Source organism: Chrysochloris asiatica, unplaced genomic scaffold (genome assembly GCF_000296735.1).
Source record: "Chrysochloris asiatica unplaced genomic scaffold, ChrAsi1.0 scaffold00344, whole genome shotgun sequence".
Classification (NCBI taxonomy): Eukaryota; Metazoa; Chordata; class Mammalia; order Afrosoricida; family Chrysochloridae; genus Chrysochloris; species Chrysochloris asiatica.
This window is the reverse complement of record NW_006408862.1, coordinates 199,937-223,089: the sequence shown is the minus strand read 5'-3', so window position 1 is coordinate 223,089 and position 23,153 is coordinate 199,937. Positions and strand designations below refer to the sequence as shown.

At 37.1% G+C, this 23,153-nt stretch overlaps 1 protein-coding gene across 1 annotated transcript in view; it reads right to left on the bottom strand.

Moving 5' to 3' along the window:
- The window catches only part of AGTPBP1 (ATP/GTP binding protein 1), a 219,950-nt gene that overhangs the window by 99,691 nt on the left and 97,106 nt on the right, over positions 1–23,153 (bottom strand). The window contains exons 12-16 of the mRNA XM_006875881.1: positions 16,292–16,408; positions 12,102–12,805; positions 5,899–5,982; positions 4,263–4,349; positions 4,032–4,180 (exon numbers count right to left, since the gene is read on the bottom strand). Coding sequence (XP_006875943.1) covers positions 4,032–4,180; positions 4,263–4,349; positions 5,899–5,982; positions 12,102–12,805; positions 16,292–16,408 — 1,141 coding nt within the window. The remainder of the gene's footprint in view (positions 1–4,031; positions 4,181–4,262; positions 4,350–5,898; positions 5,983–12,101; positions 12,806–16,291; positions 16,409–23,153) is intronic.

Genomic DNA, 23,153 nt, shown 5'->3' with positions numbered 1-23,153 from the left:
ATATGGCGCTTCCTCAAAAAGTTGAAAATAGAAATACCATTCAATCCAGCAATACCTCTACTTGGTATTTACTCACAAGACAAACAAGCCACAACACAGGAAGATATATGCACACCAATGTTCATAGCTGCACTATTTACAATAGCAAAAAGCTGGAGACAGCCAAAGTGCCCATCAACTGAAGAATGGATAAACAAGCTGTGGTACATACATACAATTGAGTATTATGCCACCTTGAAAAATAACAAGGAAGCTACATGCCACTTCCTAACATGGATGAACCTTAAGGACATTATGCTGAGTGAAATTAGTCATTCACAAAAGGAAAAATACTGCATAGGACCACTACTATAAAAGACTAAGAAAAAGAACCCATATAAATCCACTAAAGTGGATTCCTAGCAGGTTGTTAGGACATAGGGGTAGGAATAAGGTGGGGAGGGGAAGCGGAGCACAGGGCAGGGAATAGACATAGGATAATTTGGGTATTGGGGAGGGGGGCAATATGCAAGTAGAGAGAGGGGAATGGAAGAACAAGGCAGATGGGAGAACAATTAGACAGGAATGAATGAGCTAAATGGGACAGAGGTAAAAACGGATGTAGGCACAGCCTTGGAACAACAGGGCTCTGGGATCCAGAGACTGGGACAGGGTTGGAATGGGGAAAAGTGGGGAATAATGTTGAGATACTTGGCTGACTTTTGAACCGTGGTTTTCCATGCATTATAATATAAAACAGTCACTGGAGGGAGAGGAAAAGGAATAGCCAGAAATATCACCATAGAAAGCTTGTAAATCCGTCTTCTGCCTATAACTAATTGGAATACCTAAAATGGGGCTACAATGTATCTAGTGAAGGAGGTCTCATGAGGAGCCTCTGCATTGCATAAAACCATAGAAGGAAGCCTGAATCACATCCAGACCATCAGAGAAGGGAAACTTTCCTCTTGAAAGGACAAGTAGACCAGGCTGGAGCAGCCAAAAAACCAGAAAACACTTCTTGAAAGAAGGACCTACAGGAAAACTACAAAACAACAAGGGCAGTCCGAGTGTTACCACAAGAACAAGCAAGCTGTCGGCCCAGGAGATATTAAGGCAAGTGATCAGGTCCTCTCAGCGCAAATCCTCCTCCAAGACTAAGACGCAATGGGAAAATGTGTCCTGATTGGCGACCACACGTCACCCATAAAGAGAAGTGACCGAATAACATCGATAAAGCAGCGAGCTAAGCCCTGCATCCTTCAGCAGACTATGGTGAGCCCAGGTAGAGACCTGGTCGGCCAACAGTGAGGCAAGACCTGGGGACTCATGGGCTCAGAGTCAATGACACATCCAACAGAGGACTTGAAAGGAGACGGAAGCGACCAACTGATAAGAAGAGGGTGGACAGATGCAGGAACACCCACACCTGCAGATGATATACCCACTTGCCATGGCTCCAATGATGGGAGGAACAAAGCTCAACCCGAAGATGAAAGAAGAGGGGAAAAAAAAGTGTCATCTGATACAATCTGATAAACTGGACATCCATCTATAAATGCAGTAGCTCAAAAGAGGAAACAAATCCCTGCTCCAAGAATTATTCCCACCCCCTCCACACAAAGAGTAGATAGGGATGGACAACTTGAACATTGACTAACCAAAAATGGGAGAAGGGATACAAAGGCAAGAAGTGACTGGCTTACAAGCTTTCAAGAGGGAACCTAGATCCACAGGGCGGGGACGATGGTGGAGTCTCCAGTGAGTAGTGTATGACCTGTCTGGGAGGGGCAGATGAAAAGAAATGCGATGGGTCCCTTGTGATGCAAGGGTGAATGATTGTCACCAGGACTGATTGTGAGGACTGGAAATGTAAAGGTGGACATTTTATAGCAAGGAGGGGAGTGATTAACCTTTCAGTCTAGGATCGCAGGGCCCTGGGACCATCAGTGGAGAAGAGCGGAGAGCAGGACCCCAGCCAGAGGAGCAGTGAGGCCTGAGACTGAGACAAAGAGGATGAAGCGAAGAGATGGAGTGGCTGGGGACTAGGGATCCACAGAGGGAGAGGGGCTGTGTGCTGAGGACCGTGAAGGGAGGGTGGGTGAGATTGCAGGGTATATGCTTTTGTATGGCTATGTTTGAATTATAGTATTGGAGAAGAATTTTGAAAGTACCATGGACTGCCAGAAGGACAAACAAATTTATCTCAGAAGGAGTGTAGCCAGAATGCTCCTTAGAAGTGAGGATAGTAAGGCTTCGTTTCTCATTCTCACTGGACCTGTTGCTAAGAGGGATCAGTTCCTGGAAAAGGGCATCCTACTTGATAAAGTGCAGAGTCAGTGACAAAGAGGAAAACCCTTAGCCAGATAAACTGACACAGTGGCAACAACAAAGCACTCACGCATAACAATAATTGTGACGATGGTGCAGTATTGGGCAGTGTTTTGATAATAAAGCAACAACTCTTAACAAACATGCATGCAACAACTCAGATTAAATGAACCACTTTCTCGAAAAGTACAAACTACCACAACTCATTCAACAGGAACTCAATAGAGTGTATAGCAATGGTACTGCTGTAGGATAAACACTGGACTTAAAAATACAGGGTCAGCAGTTTAAACTGACAATCGTGAGAGAGAGTTACCGCCTCAGTCAATTGTGAGAGAGAGTCACAGCCTCAGAAACCCTATGTAGGGCCACTATGAGTCAGACTTGACTGGATGGCAGTAAATTTGGTTTGGTTCTGGTTTATAACTATAAAAGGGATCCTGTGATACAGTGGCTAAAGTGCTTGACAGCTAATCAAAAAGCTGGTGGTCAGAACTTAGTAGCCACTCCATGGGAAAGACATGCACTTTGCTTATGTAAAGATTCACAATTCTACTCATCATACTGGGTAGATATCAATCAACAATAGCAAAGGTTTGGGGTTTTTGGTGTGATTATTTAAAAACTTGAATTTCTAGTTTTAAAAACTCCCCCCAAAAAAACCTTCAGGCCAGATAGGTTTTGCTGGAGAATTCTATCAAATGTTTAAGGAACAATTAGCACCAATTCTATATAAACTCTTCTAGAAAATAAGGGGAAATCATTTTGTGAAATCAGCATTATCAGTATACCAAAACCAAATACTGCACACACAAAAGGAAACTACAGCCAATCAAATTCATTAATAAAAATGTACAAAATATTAGAAAATATAATTCAGCAATATATAATAATTATGCACTATGACCAGTTTTATTCCAGACTGCTTCAATATTCCAGAATCGGTAAATGTAATGCCCCATATATCAGGCAGAAGAAAAATCACATGATCCTATCGACGCATAAAACACAAGCATGTGACAAAACTCAACACTCATTCATTACAAAAACTCTCAGGAAATTACAAATACAAGGGAAACTCTTCAACTAAATTGAAAAATTTACAGAAAATCTATAGCAAAGATCATTCTTATTGGTAAACTATAAAGAAGTAACACAAGAGAGAACATTGTGATCGTGGAACCATTCTGGAGTTTGACTGTGGTGGTGTTACACAAACCTACAAATGTAGTAAAATGGCCTATAACTATACACTCTCCTTGTACCAATGCCAACTTTTTGCATTGGATCCTGTTCTACAGTGATATACAAAAAAGCCATTAGATTTAGTAAAGACAATAAGGAACTGGACAACCATTTTTTAACTTCCTATGATCTAGTTATTTTCAAATTACTATTATTATTATTACATTCAAAATTAAGTACTGCTTAACGTAATTCTCATCTGGTTAAACTGGTATTAAAAACTTGATTTTTTAGCTGTATTCAGGATAAATCTTTAATTGTATTGGTAGAGGATGAAATCAAGCATACCCAATAGGGCTTGCCACTGCAAGCTTTTGACCAACAAATAAAAGCTTAGCCAATTTTAAAATTCACATTAAGCATTTGAATTCTGAGAACTAGTGGGGGGAAAAGAATATTAAAAGATTAGGAAAATCTTGTCTTTCACTTGTAAGATGCCTGCAAGTCCTGCCAACTGGACAAGAAAATGAGCTTACCGTAGTTGAACTGACTGTTGGACTTTTCACAGTTAATGATGTTAAACCTGTAGGCGACACTTGGCCTCATCCCACTGACTTCAAAGTAAAACCACTGGTGATAATGATTGCTGTTTATATCTGAGTTCAGGATGAGATCATACTCATTTCTGAAACGAGAAGATAAAGAAATCTGATGACACTTAGAAATATATGTGTACAATTAAAATGAGGGAATTTTAAATGACTTACTTTCTCATTTGAATTACTTTGCGCAGATTCCCAGATTCAAATTTGGAGTTAAACTTCAAAATATCTCCTTCTTCTGGAATGATGTAACTAAATAAATTTTTCAAAGTTTGATCAAACATTTGAACAGATAAGAAAAAAAGTAAATAAAATTATGCTACAGATTAAAAGTATACTACTAACATATTTTAAAAATATATATACTACTGCCATATTAGCCTCTTAATTTTTTAAAGAACATAAAAAGCACAAGCAAAATACAAAAAAATTAAAATAAGCCTCTAGCTAATTTTTTTAGTCAATAATTATAATTAGAAATGGATTGCATGACTAAAATTATGTTATTTCTACAACACTCACCATCATACAGAAAAGACTAGAGCAATTGTTAAATTCATATAAACTGTGTGAGTAGCAATAATTCAGTGAACTAAGCAGTTCTCAGTTACCAATCTTTCTTTTAAATTTAGCAAGTTTTTTTTATCTATTATCTGACTTAATTAGAGCCAAGAAGGGGGTGGGGGGTGGTACTAGTATCATTTCACATATTCATTACTTCCTAAGGTTTACTGAAAACCTAACAAGTGCTAGGCACTGTTCAAATAGCTATTTGTCTATTTCAGTGGCTAATTTGTCAAAAATATCCTTGCTCTTTCAGAACTACCATCTAACTGAGGAAAACCAAGGCTCCAAAAGGCTAAACAATTTTGTCCAAAGTCATTTCAGTTACAAATGTCACTGCATGCCACACTCAGGTTTCTTGAGTTTGTTTTAGCACATCTGCTGATCTAGTACATAGAATTGAAAACTGTGAAATAACTAAGATTTATAATACAGTAGATACTTTTCTTTTTCAAAAATATTCTCCCAAATCCAGTCATTAGCTTTGAGCTAGTCTTTACTCCTACCTCTTTAACAAATATTTTTTAAGAGCCTTTTATTTCCTCCAAATAAGGTCAGTTAATATGACATGTCTTTTAAAAGTTTTAAAGTAGGGTGAAACCTGTTGAGAGTTAACAAAATCTCACATTTGAGGAAGGCAAATGGTTGACTACTAGTTACATTCAACCTTAGTAATTTTCATTTGCTTAAGAGTCAAATTCTAAAATATAATGATGACGTTAACAATCCTCTACATCCTAAGATATACCAGGGCTAGCCAGGGCTAAGGGCTTCAGCGATCAGGACAGTAAGTTAAATAACTGAGACAGATTATAAACAGTAAGAGCCAGAGGGAGTCGTGGGAACTGTGAAGAATGAGCCAGGTATAGGTTCCTTCTAAAGGATATGACGATTTGTTTCCTCAAGGAAATGAAGGCCCAACACTGAGAGAGACAAGCTAGAATTTCACATGAATTAGTGCAATCAATTTCAAGATTTTAAAAACAGTGCATCTGTTTGAGATCTTTGCCCTAAACTCATTAAAAATCCATCCAAGAACAAACAAAAGCTTGTGACTTAACAACTGAAGTAAACAGGCATCATTCACCATTATATCTCTGCCAAAATATGAAAACTGTGAGGATAAACAGGGTGGAAGTAAATTATAATCTTCATCTTTTAAAAATAACACTTAAGTTTCACAGTAAAAATAAAACTAAAAAAAGTAATTAAAAAAAAAAAAAGACATCAAACTTACTTTGGGTTATCTAAATCATAGACCACTCGATCTATGATATCACTCTGATGTATCAGTCTCTCAATATCTTGAGCAATTTTTGTCCTGCAACCACAAAGAAGTTTGAACAACATTTGACCCAAATCCATTACTATACAAGGAAGCTTCAATAAGTTTAAGGGAAAATCCACTTATCTTTTAATTTTTCCACATACGTTTTGAAGCTCCCTCATACATGCCAACACACAAGTTAATCCAAAATGTTTTGGTCAAAAAATATATAAACAATAAAAAAATTCATAAACAAAATAATTCCTTTAACTATATATTTTGTAGACAAAAATTAGCAATACATAACAAAAGTCAGTATTTTTCAGAGTCTGTGTTCTAGAAAATAAACACATAGAATACAGCCATAAATCAATAGTAACTCCCTCTCCATTCCAGCCCTTCACTGCCAAAAAGAAAAAAACACCTTATATGTCTGTTACACCTTTCTACTTAGAAATGGATAAGATCTGGACTGCAAAGGCAGTTTGAACCACAAGGTCAGCAGTTCAAACTCACCAGTTGCTCCTCGGAAACCCTAAACAGGGTTGCTATGGGTTGAAACCAACTCGATGGCACTTCACCACCACCACTACCACATAGAAGTGGTGTAAATTTATTTACACAGGTAATTCTGAAATTTACATAAGCAACGGAAATCCTATAGAAGGTTGCTTTGAGTAGGAATCATAAAGACCTGAAAAGCTAGAGATAATACAAGAAGTTTTTGGTTTTGTTTTTTAATGCAACCCAACAGGAATTTCATCAATATAGAATGGGCAACTTTGTTTCATGTCTTATTTATTGGGAATGAAGGTGAACATATCTGTGTGGTTTTGAGTCAATGGTATTTCCTTTTTCTTAATTTTTCATTTTATTCTGATGAATACATTTTTATAAAATTCCTTAAATGCTTTTTAAACAAACCAATACAAATTGTATGCTATTAATTTTTAGAATAAGTCTGTATTATAAAATACAGCTAGAATTTTTTTTAACCACACAGAGCTGAATGCTTGGGGAAGAATTCGTTTTTGTACAGGGTAATGGGAACGGATAAGGTTGATGGCTGAACAATATGACAAAGATAATGCCTCTGAACTATACACGTGAAGACCACTGAAACGTCCAATATTTAGTAGCATATATATTTCACAAATAATACACATACATACATATACATGTAATTATCATATGTAATATATAACATATATATATATTTGATATACAGAGAAAATGGGAAAATACATATATATCAAAATGCTAACAGTGGCCATCTCTGGGGATTGAGATATAGTTACCTTTCTTCTTTCTAGTTCCTCTCATTTTCTAATTCAATGGAATGTGAAAACAAAAAATAACTAAACATGTTTCTTTAAAAGAAATATTTCAATCTAATTTTTAAATCTAACCTACACCAAAAGTATGGGCTCAATAAATCACTACTATCTTTATAATAAAAAAATTTGTTAAATATTAGTATGTTATCTAAGGAGTCCTGGTAGCATAATGGGTTACATGTTGGACTACTACCCTTAAGGGCTGCAGTTCAAACCTACTAGCCACTCCACAGGAGAAAAGATAAGGCTTTCTGGTATTGAAAGTGCCATGCGCTGCCAAAAGAACCAATAGATCCGTTTTAGAAGACGTGCAGCCAGAGTGCTCCTTGGAGGCCAAGATGGCCAAACTTCGTCTCTCATACTTCGGACATATTGTCAGGAGGGACCAGTCACTGGAGAAGGATATCATGTTTGGTAAGGTGGAGGGTCAGAGAAAAAGAGGAAGACCCCAACGAGATGGACTGGCCAAGTGGCAGCATCGATGGACTCAAGTGTGGCAACTGTAGTGAGGCTGGCCCAGGATCGGGCAGGGTTTCGTTCTGCTGTGCATAAGGTCTCTATGGGTCAGTACCGACTCGATGGACCTACTAACAACAACAACAAAGATTTATTGTTATTGTTAAGTGCCACAGAGTCAGTTCTGATTCACAGTGACCCTGAATAGGGTTTCCGACAAATGGCTGATGAGCTTGAGCCACTGACCTTGTGGTTCAAACCAGCCTTAAGTTCAAACCAACCTTGCAGTCCAGCACATTAACTGGCAGCACCACATCAGGACTCCTATAAAGATTTAGAGCCTTGGAAACCCTATGTTGTTGCTGTTAAGTGCCGTTGAGTCGGTTCTGGTTTCTGAGCGGTGGCTGGTGAGTTTGATACACCGACCTTGCAATTCAAACCAACCTTGCAGTCCAGCACATTACCCCTCAGCCCACACCCGACTTGATGGTACACAGTAGCAGCAGTCAACATGGAGGGATGACTCTTATAAAGGACTTTACTCCTTCCAATAAGGTTCAAAGATAATTCACGAAGTGTTATACATTTTGTACTGCATTTCCTTTTAAAAAGATTGGTGATAGCATATAGGTAAAATAATGATAAGGTATATTACAAAATAATAATATAGATACTGTTGTTGAATATTTTTAAAGGCATCTGAAATGTTCGTTGCTGAAAATGAGAAACAGTACATGTCGACTACATTTAATTTCTATACTACTGCATTCAGATAGACTAAAGTCCAACAGTTTACAAAATGTTTATGATTAGCTTAAAAAATAAGTTGTGAAAGACTAGCCAAATAAGAAAAACTAGATTAAACATTCTCAATGTACTTCAAAAAGAAGTATTTCTGAGTTTATTAAAAATACCCATTACCTGGCCTATATCTGGTACTTTTCAGCACCATAAAACCTTTAGACTACCATGCTACATAGTTCAGCAGACTTTTTCTTTTAAGAGTCAAACGCTAACTATTTTAAGCTTTGTATGCCATGTGGTCTCTACTGCTGCTACTAAGCACTAGCAGAGTGGCTCAGGGACAGTCATAGACAATGCATAAAACAAGCCTGTGCTCCACTAAAACGGTAGGTATGAATACTGAAATATGAATGTCATCATTTTTATGTGTCAAAAAATGAGCATTTCTTATTTCTTCATTTAAATCTTTAAAAAACCATTTTAACTTGGGAGGTAAACGCAGAAAGACAGCCGGAGCTGGTGCGCAAGCTATAGTTTCCTAACTGGGATCTGTATCAAATTATATAATGATACAGACTATTTTTGCTCATGGTCTCTAAGAAGTACAATTTAAAAATCATAACCCATGTCTCTCTCACACACACACAACTGAAAAAAAAGTTAAATGAAACAGTATTTAGCTGAAATATGTGTGACACACTGGTCACCACAGAAAAGTCACCTGTTAGAACACACAGAATTAGCAGGAGAGGCAATTCTAAAATCTAACCGTTTTGACCTGCATTTCAGAGTACTTCCTTCCCTGCCAAGATGGCTGACCACTCTCATCATCAAGTCACATCCAACTGTCCCATGATACCTCCTATAAGCATTTCTTTCAGTCTCAAAAGGAACAAGTAATCCTGAATAGTTTTCTACCCATTATTACACAAGGATGGGCAAAAAGAGAGAAAGCTTTGACGTATGGCATCTTTGAGCACTGGGGCTACAATGGTCATCTAAGCTTCTTCATAAACACCTGACAGTTACATACAGAAAAAGTATATAAAATAAGCAATATCCTTCAAATATCAAAGTACTAGTGCTGCTGTACAATTTGCACATATTTTAAACATATCATTTTTGCAGATCACTTTTGCTGTTGCTAAACATTACTGGGAAATACTGTAAATTTAAATAATGTTAACAGAGTGCGGTGGTTCTGTAGGATAAGCACTGGACTGCTAACCATGAGATCAGCAGTTCAAGCCCGCCAGCTGCTCCAGAGGACAAAGACGAGGCTATCTGCTCCTGCAGAGATATACACAGCCTTGGAAACCCTAACCAGGATCGCTATGAGTAGGAACCAACTTGATGTAACTTAACAACTAAGCCATACTGTTAACCGAGCCATACTGTTTTCATTAAACTATAATTATATTCCTGTCTCAGATCAAGTCTCTGAGATCCCTGGCCATTCTAACAAATATGTTAAATAAATGGAAATGAGGACAAATATGATAAACATCCTTTGCAATATAGAGTATGTTAGCTTTCTAGGAAAAGTTTATGCAAATCAACTAACCTTGGCAATAGCCACTATACACAAAATACATAATGATGCGTACTAATTGACAGAACTTTTAATGTGGCACTGTAGGATCAGCACTGAACTAATAACTGCAAGGCCCCTAAACACACTTTAACTAGCCCCTCTAGAGTTTTTGGAAGCTGATATATTTAAGTATCCCAAACCCTCATTCCTGACAGGTCTGAGGCCCTGGAAATCATACCACTTTCAATCAAGAATGGCCACAACCAGCCCATTCACAATTAGAAATGAGCAAGAGAGTACCAAAAGGCAAATAAACAGATCACCTGAGTTCCGCAGACATTCATTCCTACCTGTTCCAATTGTGTAAAAGTAATCCTACCTCCTCTAGCTGATACAGACCAAATAACTATGCCAAGATAATAAGACCTTTACTTGCCTGCTAGTCCCTTATCTTGAATACCTTCTTATGTAACTGCAGCCCACACCAAGACTGCACCCACTTTAGGGACCAGGGCTTCTGAATCCACAGAGCCTAGAGGTTCAGCATAGTTAGCACCAGCATAGAAAGCACAGGGCACTGGGAGTGATGGTAAGTAGGGTCCTTCTTGCTCTCCCTTTCTGGTATTTCTCCTATTGGGCATACAGAGGTTCGACAGAAGCTTTAAATTTAGGGCTTTCACAGAGTCTGAATGACAGGAATCAATTTTTGAAGAGTACAAGGGGACTTCAAAAAGTTTGTAGAAAAATTATATTATGTATTAATTCCATTTTTTCCATGAACTTTTTGAAGTTTCCCTGAGTTGGAGCTTCACATTTGCCTTCTAGCACTCCGTGAGACCAGGCCTCTGGTATGGTATATCTTTTATACAACCAGTGGCTGGCCAAACAAAGGCCCACTCCACACATCTTCCTGAGTAAAGTCAGTCCCCTGCTCTGATGCTATGTTGTCTGCGAGTCCATACATGGGGATCAATGACATGACTGGAGCATAAAACATACACTAAGTTGCCAAGGAAAAGTGATCAATTATATTAGATGCTAAAGATAAAACAATGATAATAAAATACAGTTGCTGCCTGAAGAAGAATGAAACACCAAAAGATTGTCTTCCTTCAAGTGGTACTGTGGGATAAAGCAGTAGACTACAAAGGTCAGTTTAAACCACAAGGTCAGCAGTTCAAACTCACCAGTTACTCCTTGGAAACCCCATATAGGGTTGGTTTGAGTTGGAACCAACTCAACAGCACTTAACAACAATCATTATATACTATACCAATGCTAAAAGTATACAAATAGTTTTTATACTGATAATCAACCATCATAAAAACTGAACTTCAACCACTGAAAATACTCCAGCCTCATCAAAAAGGTATTTACATGTTAAATAACTATTCACTACTTGGTGGTTACACAGGATAAACACTGGGCTGTGAATCATAAGGTTGGTGGTTCGAGCCCACCCCGCCATCTCACAGGAGAAAGATGAGGCTTTTCTACTCCTACAAAGATTTAAAACTTCGGAAAACGCTATACAGGGCTGTTACACATCAGAACTGACCCCACAGCACTTAACAACAACAACTTGGCAATATTTAACTGTAGTTAAATTAATATTAATATTACTCAGCAATATTTAATAACCTTAATTACCACTTTTATCAGTCTCAAATTCTTCTACATTGTATAATTTCCAATTTAAAATTTTAAGTATACAACAAAATAATACTGTCTATATAGCTTCAGTTAGAGCCACGTTTAAAATCACATAACCAAACCAAATTTAAATAAGTAAATTACAACATAAATGGTAATATTTATCAGATTATCAAAAAATCTGTTTTATTATTTTGAGATTCAATCTAAATTAAAAACTGATAAATTGTCCAATGGTCAGGTTTATTATGTTGGGTTTCTTTGAAAATGAACAAAGCAAACAAGGGAAATATTAAAGCAATGCAAAATTTCCAAGGCAGGGTAAAAATTTACATTCACTTTAATCAGAACCATTTTCTTACTAAATACTAAAGTAAATGTGGTTAAAACATGCTTCATCCTTTGGCAATTTTATTATTTAGAAGTGAGAACAAGTCTCTGAAACTCACCTTTGTACACCATACGGCCTTTCTAAAATAGGCTCTTTGAACGGAGGTGGAACATGACCAAAATAATCAGGATAAGCAACCTCTGAATATTCCGGGACAGACTTCGTATTTTTCACAATCTCAACATAGAGATCTGAGTCATGGAGTGTTGGTCCATCAAGGACATCAACAGATGCTTGTTCCACTGATGAATTAGACTCAGTGTCTTCATCATCTTCAGTTTCTACTCCAGTACAGCAAAGCTTCCCTAGATGAACTGTTCTTCCCTCAAACAAAACATTTCCACAACAAGCCATGTGTGGACAAGCTTTAGTGCATGAAAGGACAGTAAGAGGAAGACTGTAGTCCTTCTTCATTCCTGCAGTAAAACCTAGGGACACTTGAGAAGGAATATTCTGCAATGTAATTCGGTCCAAGGCCTTCACAATATCATTATTTACACCGTGGACTGGTGAAATAGTTCTATTTTGATCATCTAGCTGTTGTTGTAATGTTCTGTCATTATCTTCTTTTGCTAGGTTCATAAAAGCAGGCTTATCCTCTTCAATTCCTTTAGGAAATGCATTCTCTTTCATTACAATGCCTTTTCTTAAATCCCCTGAATTCCCAGATGGTTCCTCACCTGCTGTAGGAACAACAATTGGACCACGCACTTTTCCTTCAAAAACAAAAGGCTTTGGTTCTTTGGAGATTAAATCATAGTCCTTTGAAAATAAAAAATAAGTTTAATCTTTTATCTGTAAATATTAAGATGTGTTATATATTAAGATCATACATGTATTAAAAACTAAGATCATAAACTCCTCAAATTCACATGGAACTGTAAGAGTTCCAAACAGGCAAACTATCTTGAATAAAATTAATAAAGGCAGAGAACTCACACTTCTTGATTTCATAACGTAAGATAACACTATGGAAATTATAACAGTGTGGTGCTGATAAAAGGACAGGCATACAGACCAGTTCAATAGAACTGAAAGTCTAAAACTCATGCATCTATGGTCAAATGACTTTTGTAAGGATTCCATATCTATTCAACAAGGAAAGGACAGTATCTTCAACAAATGGTGCTGAGATAACTGGATCTCCATATGTAAAAGAAAAAAGATGGGCCCACACTCACACCAGATACAAAAATTAATTCAAAATGGATCATGTCCCTAAATATAAGAACCAAAACTCTTAGAAGAAAACATAAAGGTAAAGCTTCAAGATTTTTTTAGTATATAGATTCTTAGATATGACACCAAAAGCACAAGCAACAACAACAAAAACAAATAAACTGGACATCATCAAAATTACAAATATATAAAGGGGCATTTTCAACAAAATGAAATGGCAGCCTACAGAAGGGGAGGAAATTTTTGGCAGAAATTTAATGACTGACAATCTGTGTGACACTGTAGAATATGCACCGGACTGCTAACTACAAGGTTAGCAGTTCAAACCCACTAGCCACTCCTCTGGAATCTTAAAACAGGGTTGTTAAAGAGTTGGAACTCACTTGATTGTACTTAACAGCAACAACTCTTGAGATGATAATTCAAAAAAAATTTTTTAAGGCAGGAAAAATCAAGACATGGAACAATAAGTGTATTATTTAGAGATGCAGGGATGAACTCCAAACCATGCTAAAAGTGAATGAATGAAATAGCAGGTAGAAGGGGGCTATTGTTTATCCTGATTAAACTATGTGAAACTACTTGACTCTGAAAACAAAATAAAAGAGAGGGGGGAAAAAAGCTTATATAATAAATGTCATTACACTACCATAGAATTATTAAAAGAGTTGTGAAAATGTAGAATTTTCACATGGAAAAATAAAAGCTAATGAGACTTAAACAACTGTCACTAAGAATTAATAATCATAGCTTTAGAAAGCATAATATAGGAAAAGCCAACGACCAACATTAGACACAATAAAGACTTTCCCCCTTGATAATGGGCACAAGACAAGGATAACACTCAACACTTATTTTCAATACTGTTTTGAAAGTCTTAGCCATAGTAATAAGATAAGAAATAAAATGTCTCCATACTAGAAAAGAAATATATTTGTGGTAGATATGATTCTATATAGAGTCCTGGTGTGACTTTGTGGGTTAATGCACTGAATTGCAAGGTCAGTTTGAACCACAAGGTAGGCAGCTCAAGCTCACCAGCTGCTCCTTGGAAACCCTATACAGGGTTCACTATGGGTTTGAACTGACTTGATGGCACTTAACAATAATAACGAAATTCTATATGCAAGGGTACTTCAGAAGTTCATTTAAAACATTCCATTATCTTTCAATTCCAGTTTTCCGCTTTTGAAAACCCCCTTGTATAGAAAATCATAAAGAATTCACCAGAAAAGTTCTACAGCTAAGAGGAATTTAGCAACGGTGCAGGATATGAGGTTAACAAACAAAAAATAGTTGTGTTTCTAAAACACCAGTAATGGTAAATTTAAGTGGGAAATTAGGGAAACAATTCCATTTACAATAGCAGCTAAGAGAACAAAATACCTAGAAATAAAACTAATCAGGAATGTAACAGACTTATACAATGAAAACTGTAAGCACTGATACAAAGGACTAAGGAAGACTTAAATAAATGAAAAGAAGTTCTACAGTCCCGAATGTTGTTATTGTTGCTATAAGTGTCAAGTCGATTCCGACCCATAGCGTCCCTGTATAGGGTTTCCAAGAAGCAGCTTAGCTCCTTGGAAACCCTATACAGGGTCGCTATGGGTCGGAATCGACTTGACAACGGCACTTAACAACAACAACATCCAGGAAGAGGATATGGAATGTGAGGTTTATTGCTTCCATTAATACCTGCCTCTTGCTATAAGATGGTGTTGCTACTATTACTGAACGTTTTAATCAAAGACCCACAGAAGCTTTAACTGTAAACCTTAAGGCAAGGTATCCTTTGTAGTCATCTTAAAACTGAACAACAGTTTAGCTTAACTAGTACAAAAAAAAAAAAAAAGAAGTCTGCTTTGAGCATTTTGCTCTTTTAAGACTATGATTTTTATGTTGTCATACTGACAACAGCAACACAAATGATAAGACAGGAACCTCAGGAGCCCTGAGTTTATGCTAATAAGGGATAAATAACTCAGTAAAGGAGAGTTAGAACAGTTGTGCAACTCAAAGAATACACTCAATGCCACTATATTATGGTTGAAGACACTTTTAAAGGTGTATGTTTTTCTGTGTATATTCTCAACATCAAAATAAAATTCAGAGAAAAGCATAGTAAGGGTCCCTCAAAACGTCTGTGGATAATTACTTTAATAATAATTCATATGTCACCTTCAAATGAAAACGACCAAAGTAAAGGAAGACACTGGGAGTACAAGAGTTAAAGGCAAAAGAGGTCAATACTGTCACATATACAACTCCTGCAATAACAAGGACCTTCCTCCTAAACTGTGAGCCAACATGAGAGAATGTCTTCCTCTAGAGCTAGGACTCTGAATTTGGATTTCTAGCCTCCTAAATTGTGAAAAAACAACTTTCTGTTTGTTAACGTTGTCCATGGTGTTATTTTTGTTATCTAAGACAATTCTATTTCAGTCAATAAAGGCAGTGATAGTGGCGGTTGTGTGCTGTCATGTTAGTAAACCTTTATGGGAGCAGAAAGCCTCATCTTTCTCCCATGGAACTGCTGACCTTGTGGTGAGCCACCAGGGATCCTTAGCACGTACAAGATAAGGGATCTTAATAAGAAATCACTCTCCTTGTGAACAAACTTAAAGATTCAATGTCTACTCCTTTCTCTCCTCCCACCTTGTTATACAATAATTTATCAGAGAGGAGAAAGAATTCTATATAGATTCCATTTGTAATTAAGTATTTTCTTAGCTCTCACACTTTTTTATCACAACTAATACAAAGAAAACTCAAATATATGATTTTGAAGTGTCATCTTAAACATATATAAGATTTTTTTAAATGCTAATTACAAGTTATGAACCAAAGATAGAAAAAAATTAAAGTTTGTCCAATCCCTCCCCTGTTTTACAGTTGTGCAATCTACAGCTCTGGATATTTAAATAATTGTCCAAGGTCACTCAGAAAAATCAACACTATTTTTTCCTCCTTAGGAATGAAAGCAGTGACTATAAACCTAGTAAAGAAAGAAACACTAAAACCTCCTTATTAAAATCAGGTAAGATGCTAAATTTTCTATGTTTATACCTGAAAATCATCAACAAGCTCAGGGAAAAGGTGTTCATACATTTTTAATTCTTCTAGGGCTCGTCCTGGTTCTTGCTGGGGTTTTAGTTTGTTAATATCTGTTTCAATATCTTCATTCTGAAATAATACAAATTAGCATGACACAAGTTTAGAAAAAAACTAGCACAGAAATTACAGACCACATTTTTAGATTTAAAATTTTCTAAATTATTAATTACATGTAATTAGAGTCAGAGAGAATCACTAAACACAACTTTTAGTTAATTTAATCTTAAATTCAAATTTGTTTATTATTTTGGGGTTGTTGTTATTACTATGTTTTGTTTTTGCCAGTTATTCTAATATACCACAATATGGGCTCCTCAAGACAGAAACATCACATTATGCATGTCCTTCGGCATGTTATCACTGTGTGTGCTTTCATCAGTGTTACCCTTTCAAACTGCAGATGCACAACTCATTCAGACATAATGTGAATTCAGAAACAGAAATACTTCTGTCATGCTCTTTAAGTCACCAGTAGCTTACAAGTTGTTAGAAACTAGAAGGCACCAGAAAGTGATGTAGAAAATTCCGTACTTGAGAAAAAGATAAATACAAGGATGTTGTATCCTTTTCACGATGTTTATTCAATGTGTATGCTGAGCAAATATCCAAATGCTGGACTACATGGAGAAGAACACAGCTTCAGGACTGGAGAAATACTCAACAGCATATGCAGTTAACACAAACTTGCTTGCTGAAAATGAAGACGACTTGAAGCACTTTACTAATACAATTCATGGATTATAGCCTTCAGTATGGATTACACCTCAGCATAAAGATTTTTAAAAGTCCTCACAACTGGACCAATAAGCAATATCATGACAAACAGAGAAAATATTGAAACTTTCAACAATTTCATTTTACTTAGATCCACAATCAATACCCATGGAACCAGCAATAAAGAAATCAAACAATTAACTCAACTAGAGGAAGATTTAAAATAAAATAAAAAATTTTTAATAAAGGAAACGAGGGTAAACTGCTACAATTTGATGAACTTGACCTATACTCATGAATGTAGTAGCTCTAAATTATCAACAGAGAGGGAAAGATTCTTCACATCAAGTACCAATGCTATCCCCTCTGTGCACAGGGTAGATAGGGATGGGCAACTCAGACACTGGCTACCTAAAATGAGGGGGTGATAAAAGCACAAAGTGACTGGTTCACAAGGTTTCAAGAGGGAGTTTAGTTTAAGAGAGTGTGGAGGAAGATAGAGTCCCATTGAATAGTTTCCATCTTGTCTAGATAGTTTGGTAAAAAGAGATGGGATTGAACCTCAGCATAGTGATCCTGCTTGGTCACCTTAGAGCAGGTGGTGGACTGGCAACGTCGGGCTCATGGGGTCCCCAGCTGATCTCCTCCCTCCCTGCCTTCCTCGGATGGCGGTTGTTTATGCTGGACGTGTGGCCAGAGACGGGTAAGGATCACGTGGAACCTCGGCTACTTAAGACAGAGACATTGCCATGCTGCAATGAGTCTCAATGACTGGTAAGACTGAGGAATTCGCACTGACCACCTAAGACAGGCAGCGTCCCTTAAACAATCAATAAATAAGGAGGACTCAGATGCAGACAGTACAGACCCGGTCAGGAGGCCAAGCCCCTGTGGGCCCAAGCGTTGTTGACCGTCCAAACCATAGGCTCTGAGGATCAGACTCTAGCCACCTAGTAGACATAGCAAACTGTCCCTCATCTGATTATGCAGTAATGCTTGTTAGTAATCTCATACATGAGCCCTGGATATCCACAGACAAATGTAAAAACCTTCCCTAAAAGCCAAGACTGTAAATTCCAAAAAGCCAAGTCCCCCCCGATCCAAAAAAAAAAAAAGCTAAAGAGGATAGAGAGAAACACTGTAAACTGATGATATATGGTGGGGATAATAATCAATGTAATGAAACAAGCTATATGAATGGTTGAATGTGAAAAAAAAAAAAAAAAAAGATGGGGATAAGATTCTTATGATTAAACAGTGAGTAATTGTTATCATGACTAATTGTGACTGTCACAATTGTAAAAGTAGAAGTTTTGTAACAAAAACAGGGGAGTAGTTAATTTTACAGTCGAGAAACAAAAGGACCATCAAGAGAGAAGAGCACAAGCAGAATGCGAGATTTTATCCAGAGAAACAGCAATACCAGAGATGGAGGCAGAGATGGGGACATGGAGAGAGGAAGCAGCTGAGGACTCTGGATTCATGGAAGGAGAGGGACTGAGAGCTGGTGGGCAGGAGGCAGACTTGAAGAATGTGCCCTTTGGTGGTGTAAATTATTATATATGCCTGAGTGTTTAAAAAAAAACAAAAAGCGCTAAAATGAATAGAGAGAAATACTGTTAATTGATGGTTCATGGAGATTATAATCATTGTAATGAAACAAGGTGTATGATTAGTTGAATGCAAAACTGATGATATGCAAATACTTTTAAGGGATGGTATATGGAGGGGATTATAATCAATAATCAATGTAATGAAACAAGTTATATGAATTGTTGAATGTGAAACTGATGATGTCCCCTGTAAACTTTCACTCAATCCACAATAAAAACCTTAAATTAAAAAAAAAAAAAACTGATGACATGCCCTGCAAACTTTTACTCAAATCATAATAAAAACTTTAAAAAAGAAAACATAATACAAGATAAAGCCATCATTATTTTTTAAAAAAAATAAATCAAACAATGTATTACATTAGTTAAATCTGCTGCAGAAGACCTATTTAAAGAGTTGAAAAGCAAAAATGTCACTTTGAAAAGGAGTAAGGAGCTCCTAACCCACACCAGCTCTGGTAGCTTAGTGGTTAGGAATCGGGCTGCTAATCTCAAGGTCGGCAGTTCGAAACTACCAGTTGTTCCACGGGAGACATATGAGGCTTTCTGCTCCCATAAAGATTTACAGCCTTGGAAACCCGGTGCAGGGTCACTATGAGTCAGAACCGACTCTATGGTACTTAACAACAACAACAACCCACACCACTGTATTTTCAATGGCTACATAAACATGTGAAAGCTGGAAAATGAATAAGACAGACCAGAAAATATTGATGCATTTGAATTATGGTTTTGGAGAATATTAACTATGCCATAATCTCCCAGAAGACCAAATCTGTCTTGAAAGCATAGTCAGATTGTTCATAGAAATGAAGATGGCAAGACTTTTTCTCGCCTACTCTGGACACATTACATTGAGGGGACCGTCCCTGGAGAAGGACATCACACATGGTAAAGTGGAAGGACAGCGAAAAAGAAGAAGTTCCTCAATGAGAAGGACTGACATAGTGGCTACAACAATGGGCTCAAGCACATCAATGACTATGAAGATGGTGTAAGGTCTGCCAGCATTTTGCTCACGTAGTGAAAGGATCCAACCCTGATGCACACCACTGCTGATTTTTAATCACACAGTATCCTCTTGTTCTGTTCAAACAACTGTACAGGTGCCACAAGAGTACAATTAAGTGCTCTGGAATTCTTATTATTCACGTCATGATCCATATTTGTTACGATAGCCTACTAAAAAAGAACACTTTTCCGGTAGTGTCTACTTTTGGCTGACATCAGCAATAATATTCTTGATTGCACACCCTATTCTGAGTTTGGCTTAAATTTCTAGCATTTCCATGTTGATGTACTGCTGCAACAGTCTCTGAATTATCTTTAGCACAGTTTACTTAGGTATGATGCTATTCCAAAATTGCCCCATTCTCTTGAATCACCTTTCTTTGGAATGGACACAAATAAGAATTTCTTCCAACCATATGGCAAGGCAGCTTTCTTCCAAATTTCTGGGTATAATACAAATGAATGCTTCCAGCATTCCATCTATTTGATGAAACAATTCAATTGATATTCTGTTAATTTCTGGAATTTTGGTTCTGGCCAACACTTTCAGTTCAGCTTGACTTTCTTTCTTCGGTATGATCAGTCTGGATTACACGTTACCACTTGAAATGGTTGAATAGTAACCAATTCTTTTTGGCACAGTGACTCTATATCTTCCTGCCATTTTTTTATGCTTCCTGGGTTGTTGCCTATAAAATCCTCCAGTATTACAACTCAAGTCTTGAATTTTTGCTTCAGTTTCTTCAGCTTGAGAAATGCTGGCTGTGTTCTTTCCTTTTTGTTTTCTTAACTCCAGGTCTTTGCACATTACATTACAGTACTCTACTTTGTCTTCTCAAGTCACCCCCTGAAATCCTCAGTTCTTCCATCATTTATTTCCTTTTTACTTTATTCTATGTTCAAATGCAAGATTCAGAGTGTCTTCTGACATCTATTTTGATCTTTATCTTTCCAGTCTTTTTAAGCCTTTAGTTTTCTTCCTTGATGTAATCCTACAACTTGTCTAGTCTTCCGTCATTGGTGTTCAACCTGTCAAATCTATTCTTGAGATGGTCTCTCAATTCAGATGAGATACACTCTAGCTCTCCTTCAGTTTCAACTTGAACTTGCATTATGAGCAGCTGATAGTCTATTCTGCAGTTGGCTCATGGTCTTGTTTTGGCTGATGAAACTGAGTCTCTCCATCACCTCTTCCCACAGATGTAGTCAATCTGATTCCCATATATTGCATATAGTAGGAACCATGTATATTGACAACTTGCCTCTTCAATTTGTCATTCCTAGTATAGACCACATGACTGTCTGATTCAAAACATTCAATATCATTTCAGCTCACTGATGCCTAGGATATTTCTTACCATTATTCAAACAACCAAAATGAAAAGCATATGTATACGGTGGTAGTGGTGTAGCACTGTAGGTTAAATGTGCTGGACTGCAAAGTCGGTTTGAACCTCAAGGTCAGGAGTTCAAACTCACTAGCTATTCTCCAGAAACCCTATACAGGGCCACAATGGGTCGGAATTGACTCTATGGCACTTAACAGCAACAACAACAATGGTGGTAGTAGTGGTAATAATAAAAAGATGTAACAGTAATTTTTTTAAAAAAAACCAAAAATGTATAAAGCACAATGCTAAACATTTTACACAGGTTATATAATTAAACTGTAGGAGCACTTTAACACCATTTAAATGAAGAAGAAACCAAGCAAAAAGAGGTTAAGTGGCTTGCCCAAAATTACACAGCAAACAAAATGAAAAGACAAAAAGCACACATTTTTAACTAATATGATGTGTTGCCTTATTACAGACTAACAATTACCAAGCATTCTTATACCCTATGGTCACTAGAGTTCACTTAAAAAGCTCACCATTCATTGTTTTCTGGAGCAGAGGGGGTAAGGAGCAGAGAACAATAACCAGAAATTATTCCCATACCTCTTTAGGAAAGAAGAAGGTAAGCAGGTAAGATTAAAGGTAATATATGTCCTCAGAGAAATCAAACAATTGGTCTGCATGCTACTCAGAAAAGAGCTGATGCATACCACAATGGGAGAACAACTGCTGCTTTACCTACTCTACAAGCTCTTTTCTAGGACCTTCAGTCACTTATTGTTGTTAAGTGTTGTCGAATCGGTTCCAACTCATAGCGACCCCATATAGTGTTTTCAAGGAGCATCTGGTGGGTTTGAACCACTGACCTTGCAGTTAGCAGTCCAGGGAAACACCAGGACTCCTTTAAAAATACTAGATCACTTGTTGTTAAGTGCTACTGAGTCAGTTTTGACTCACAACGATCCTGGATAGGGTTTTGAGGAATGGCTGGTGGGTTTCAAGAGTCCAGTGCTTATCCTACAGCACCACACCAGTACTCCACTAGATCAATATTATTTTGTGAAAATACATCCTTAAGTTATGTCTCTTTACTTTTTCTTTTTTCAAAAAATATCCTACCTGTAAAACACCTACACTGAGGAAAGAAAACTACAACACATTGAGAATTCAGTAAGAGGCTCATAGGAATGAAATAAAATAACTTGCTACTACTATTTAAAGTTGTTGTGAAGTTATGAAGGAGGAAAAAATTGAAGCTTATATACAGAAAAGTCTTGGCTATCTAGAGATGATAGCCTTCATATTTTAGAGCCTTCATGTTTCTGTAAATTCTACAGATGATGAAAAATTGGAGGCAAAGGGAATGGAACCACTATGTATGAAAAAAGGGGAAAAAAAGGCTCTAAGCACCAACCACAATAAAAAATACAAACAAATACTACACCCACTACAATGAAGGAATTCAAACAAAAAGAAGAAAACTTAAGGAAGTTCACATGTAACAACAGTCAATGAAAAAAAGGAGACAGCAGTTAAGAAGAAAAAGACAACAGAACCTTAAACAGCCAACAATCCGATAGTCCTTGGATGCCTACAGCCCTTGGATAAAAATAACATTTAATAGAGTACAGTGGTAAAGACAATGGGCATTCACACTTGACTATTTTATTCTGAATCCTTGTCAACCACTTTGAAGTTCAGATGATAACCATTCTGTGCTTCAATTTACTATCTATAAGACAGGGCTGATAATATTATATTCCATAAAGAATTGCTCAGAAGATGAAACGGTTAATCTGAAGGTAAGTAAAAAGTATCGCTACTAGGATTCCAGTGCATAAAACTGTACAATATTCTAAATAAAACATGGTTAAACATGTATCTGTGATCAGTAGATGGCTGAAGACAAATTCTCTCAGTAATACAGCTGCCTTAGTCTCACTGCTGTTGTTGTTGTTAAGGGCCATTGAGTCAGTAACAACTCATAGCGACCCTATGTACAACAGAAAGAAACACTGCCCGGTCCTGAGCCAAATTTCACAATTGTTGCCACGCTTGACCCACTGATGTTGCCATTTTTCCAATCCATCCCTCTGGGGGTTCTTCCTCTTTTTCTCTGACCCTCCACCTTACCAAACA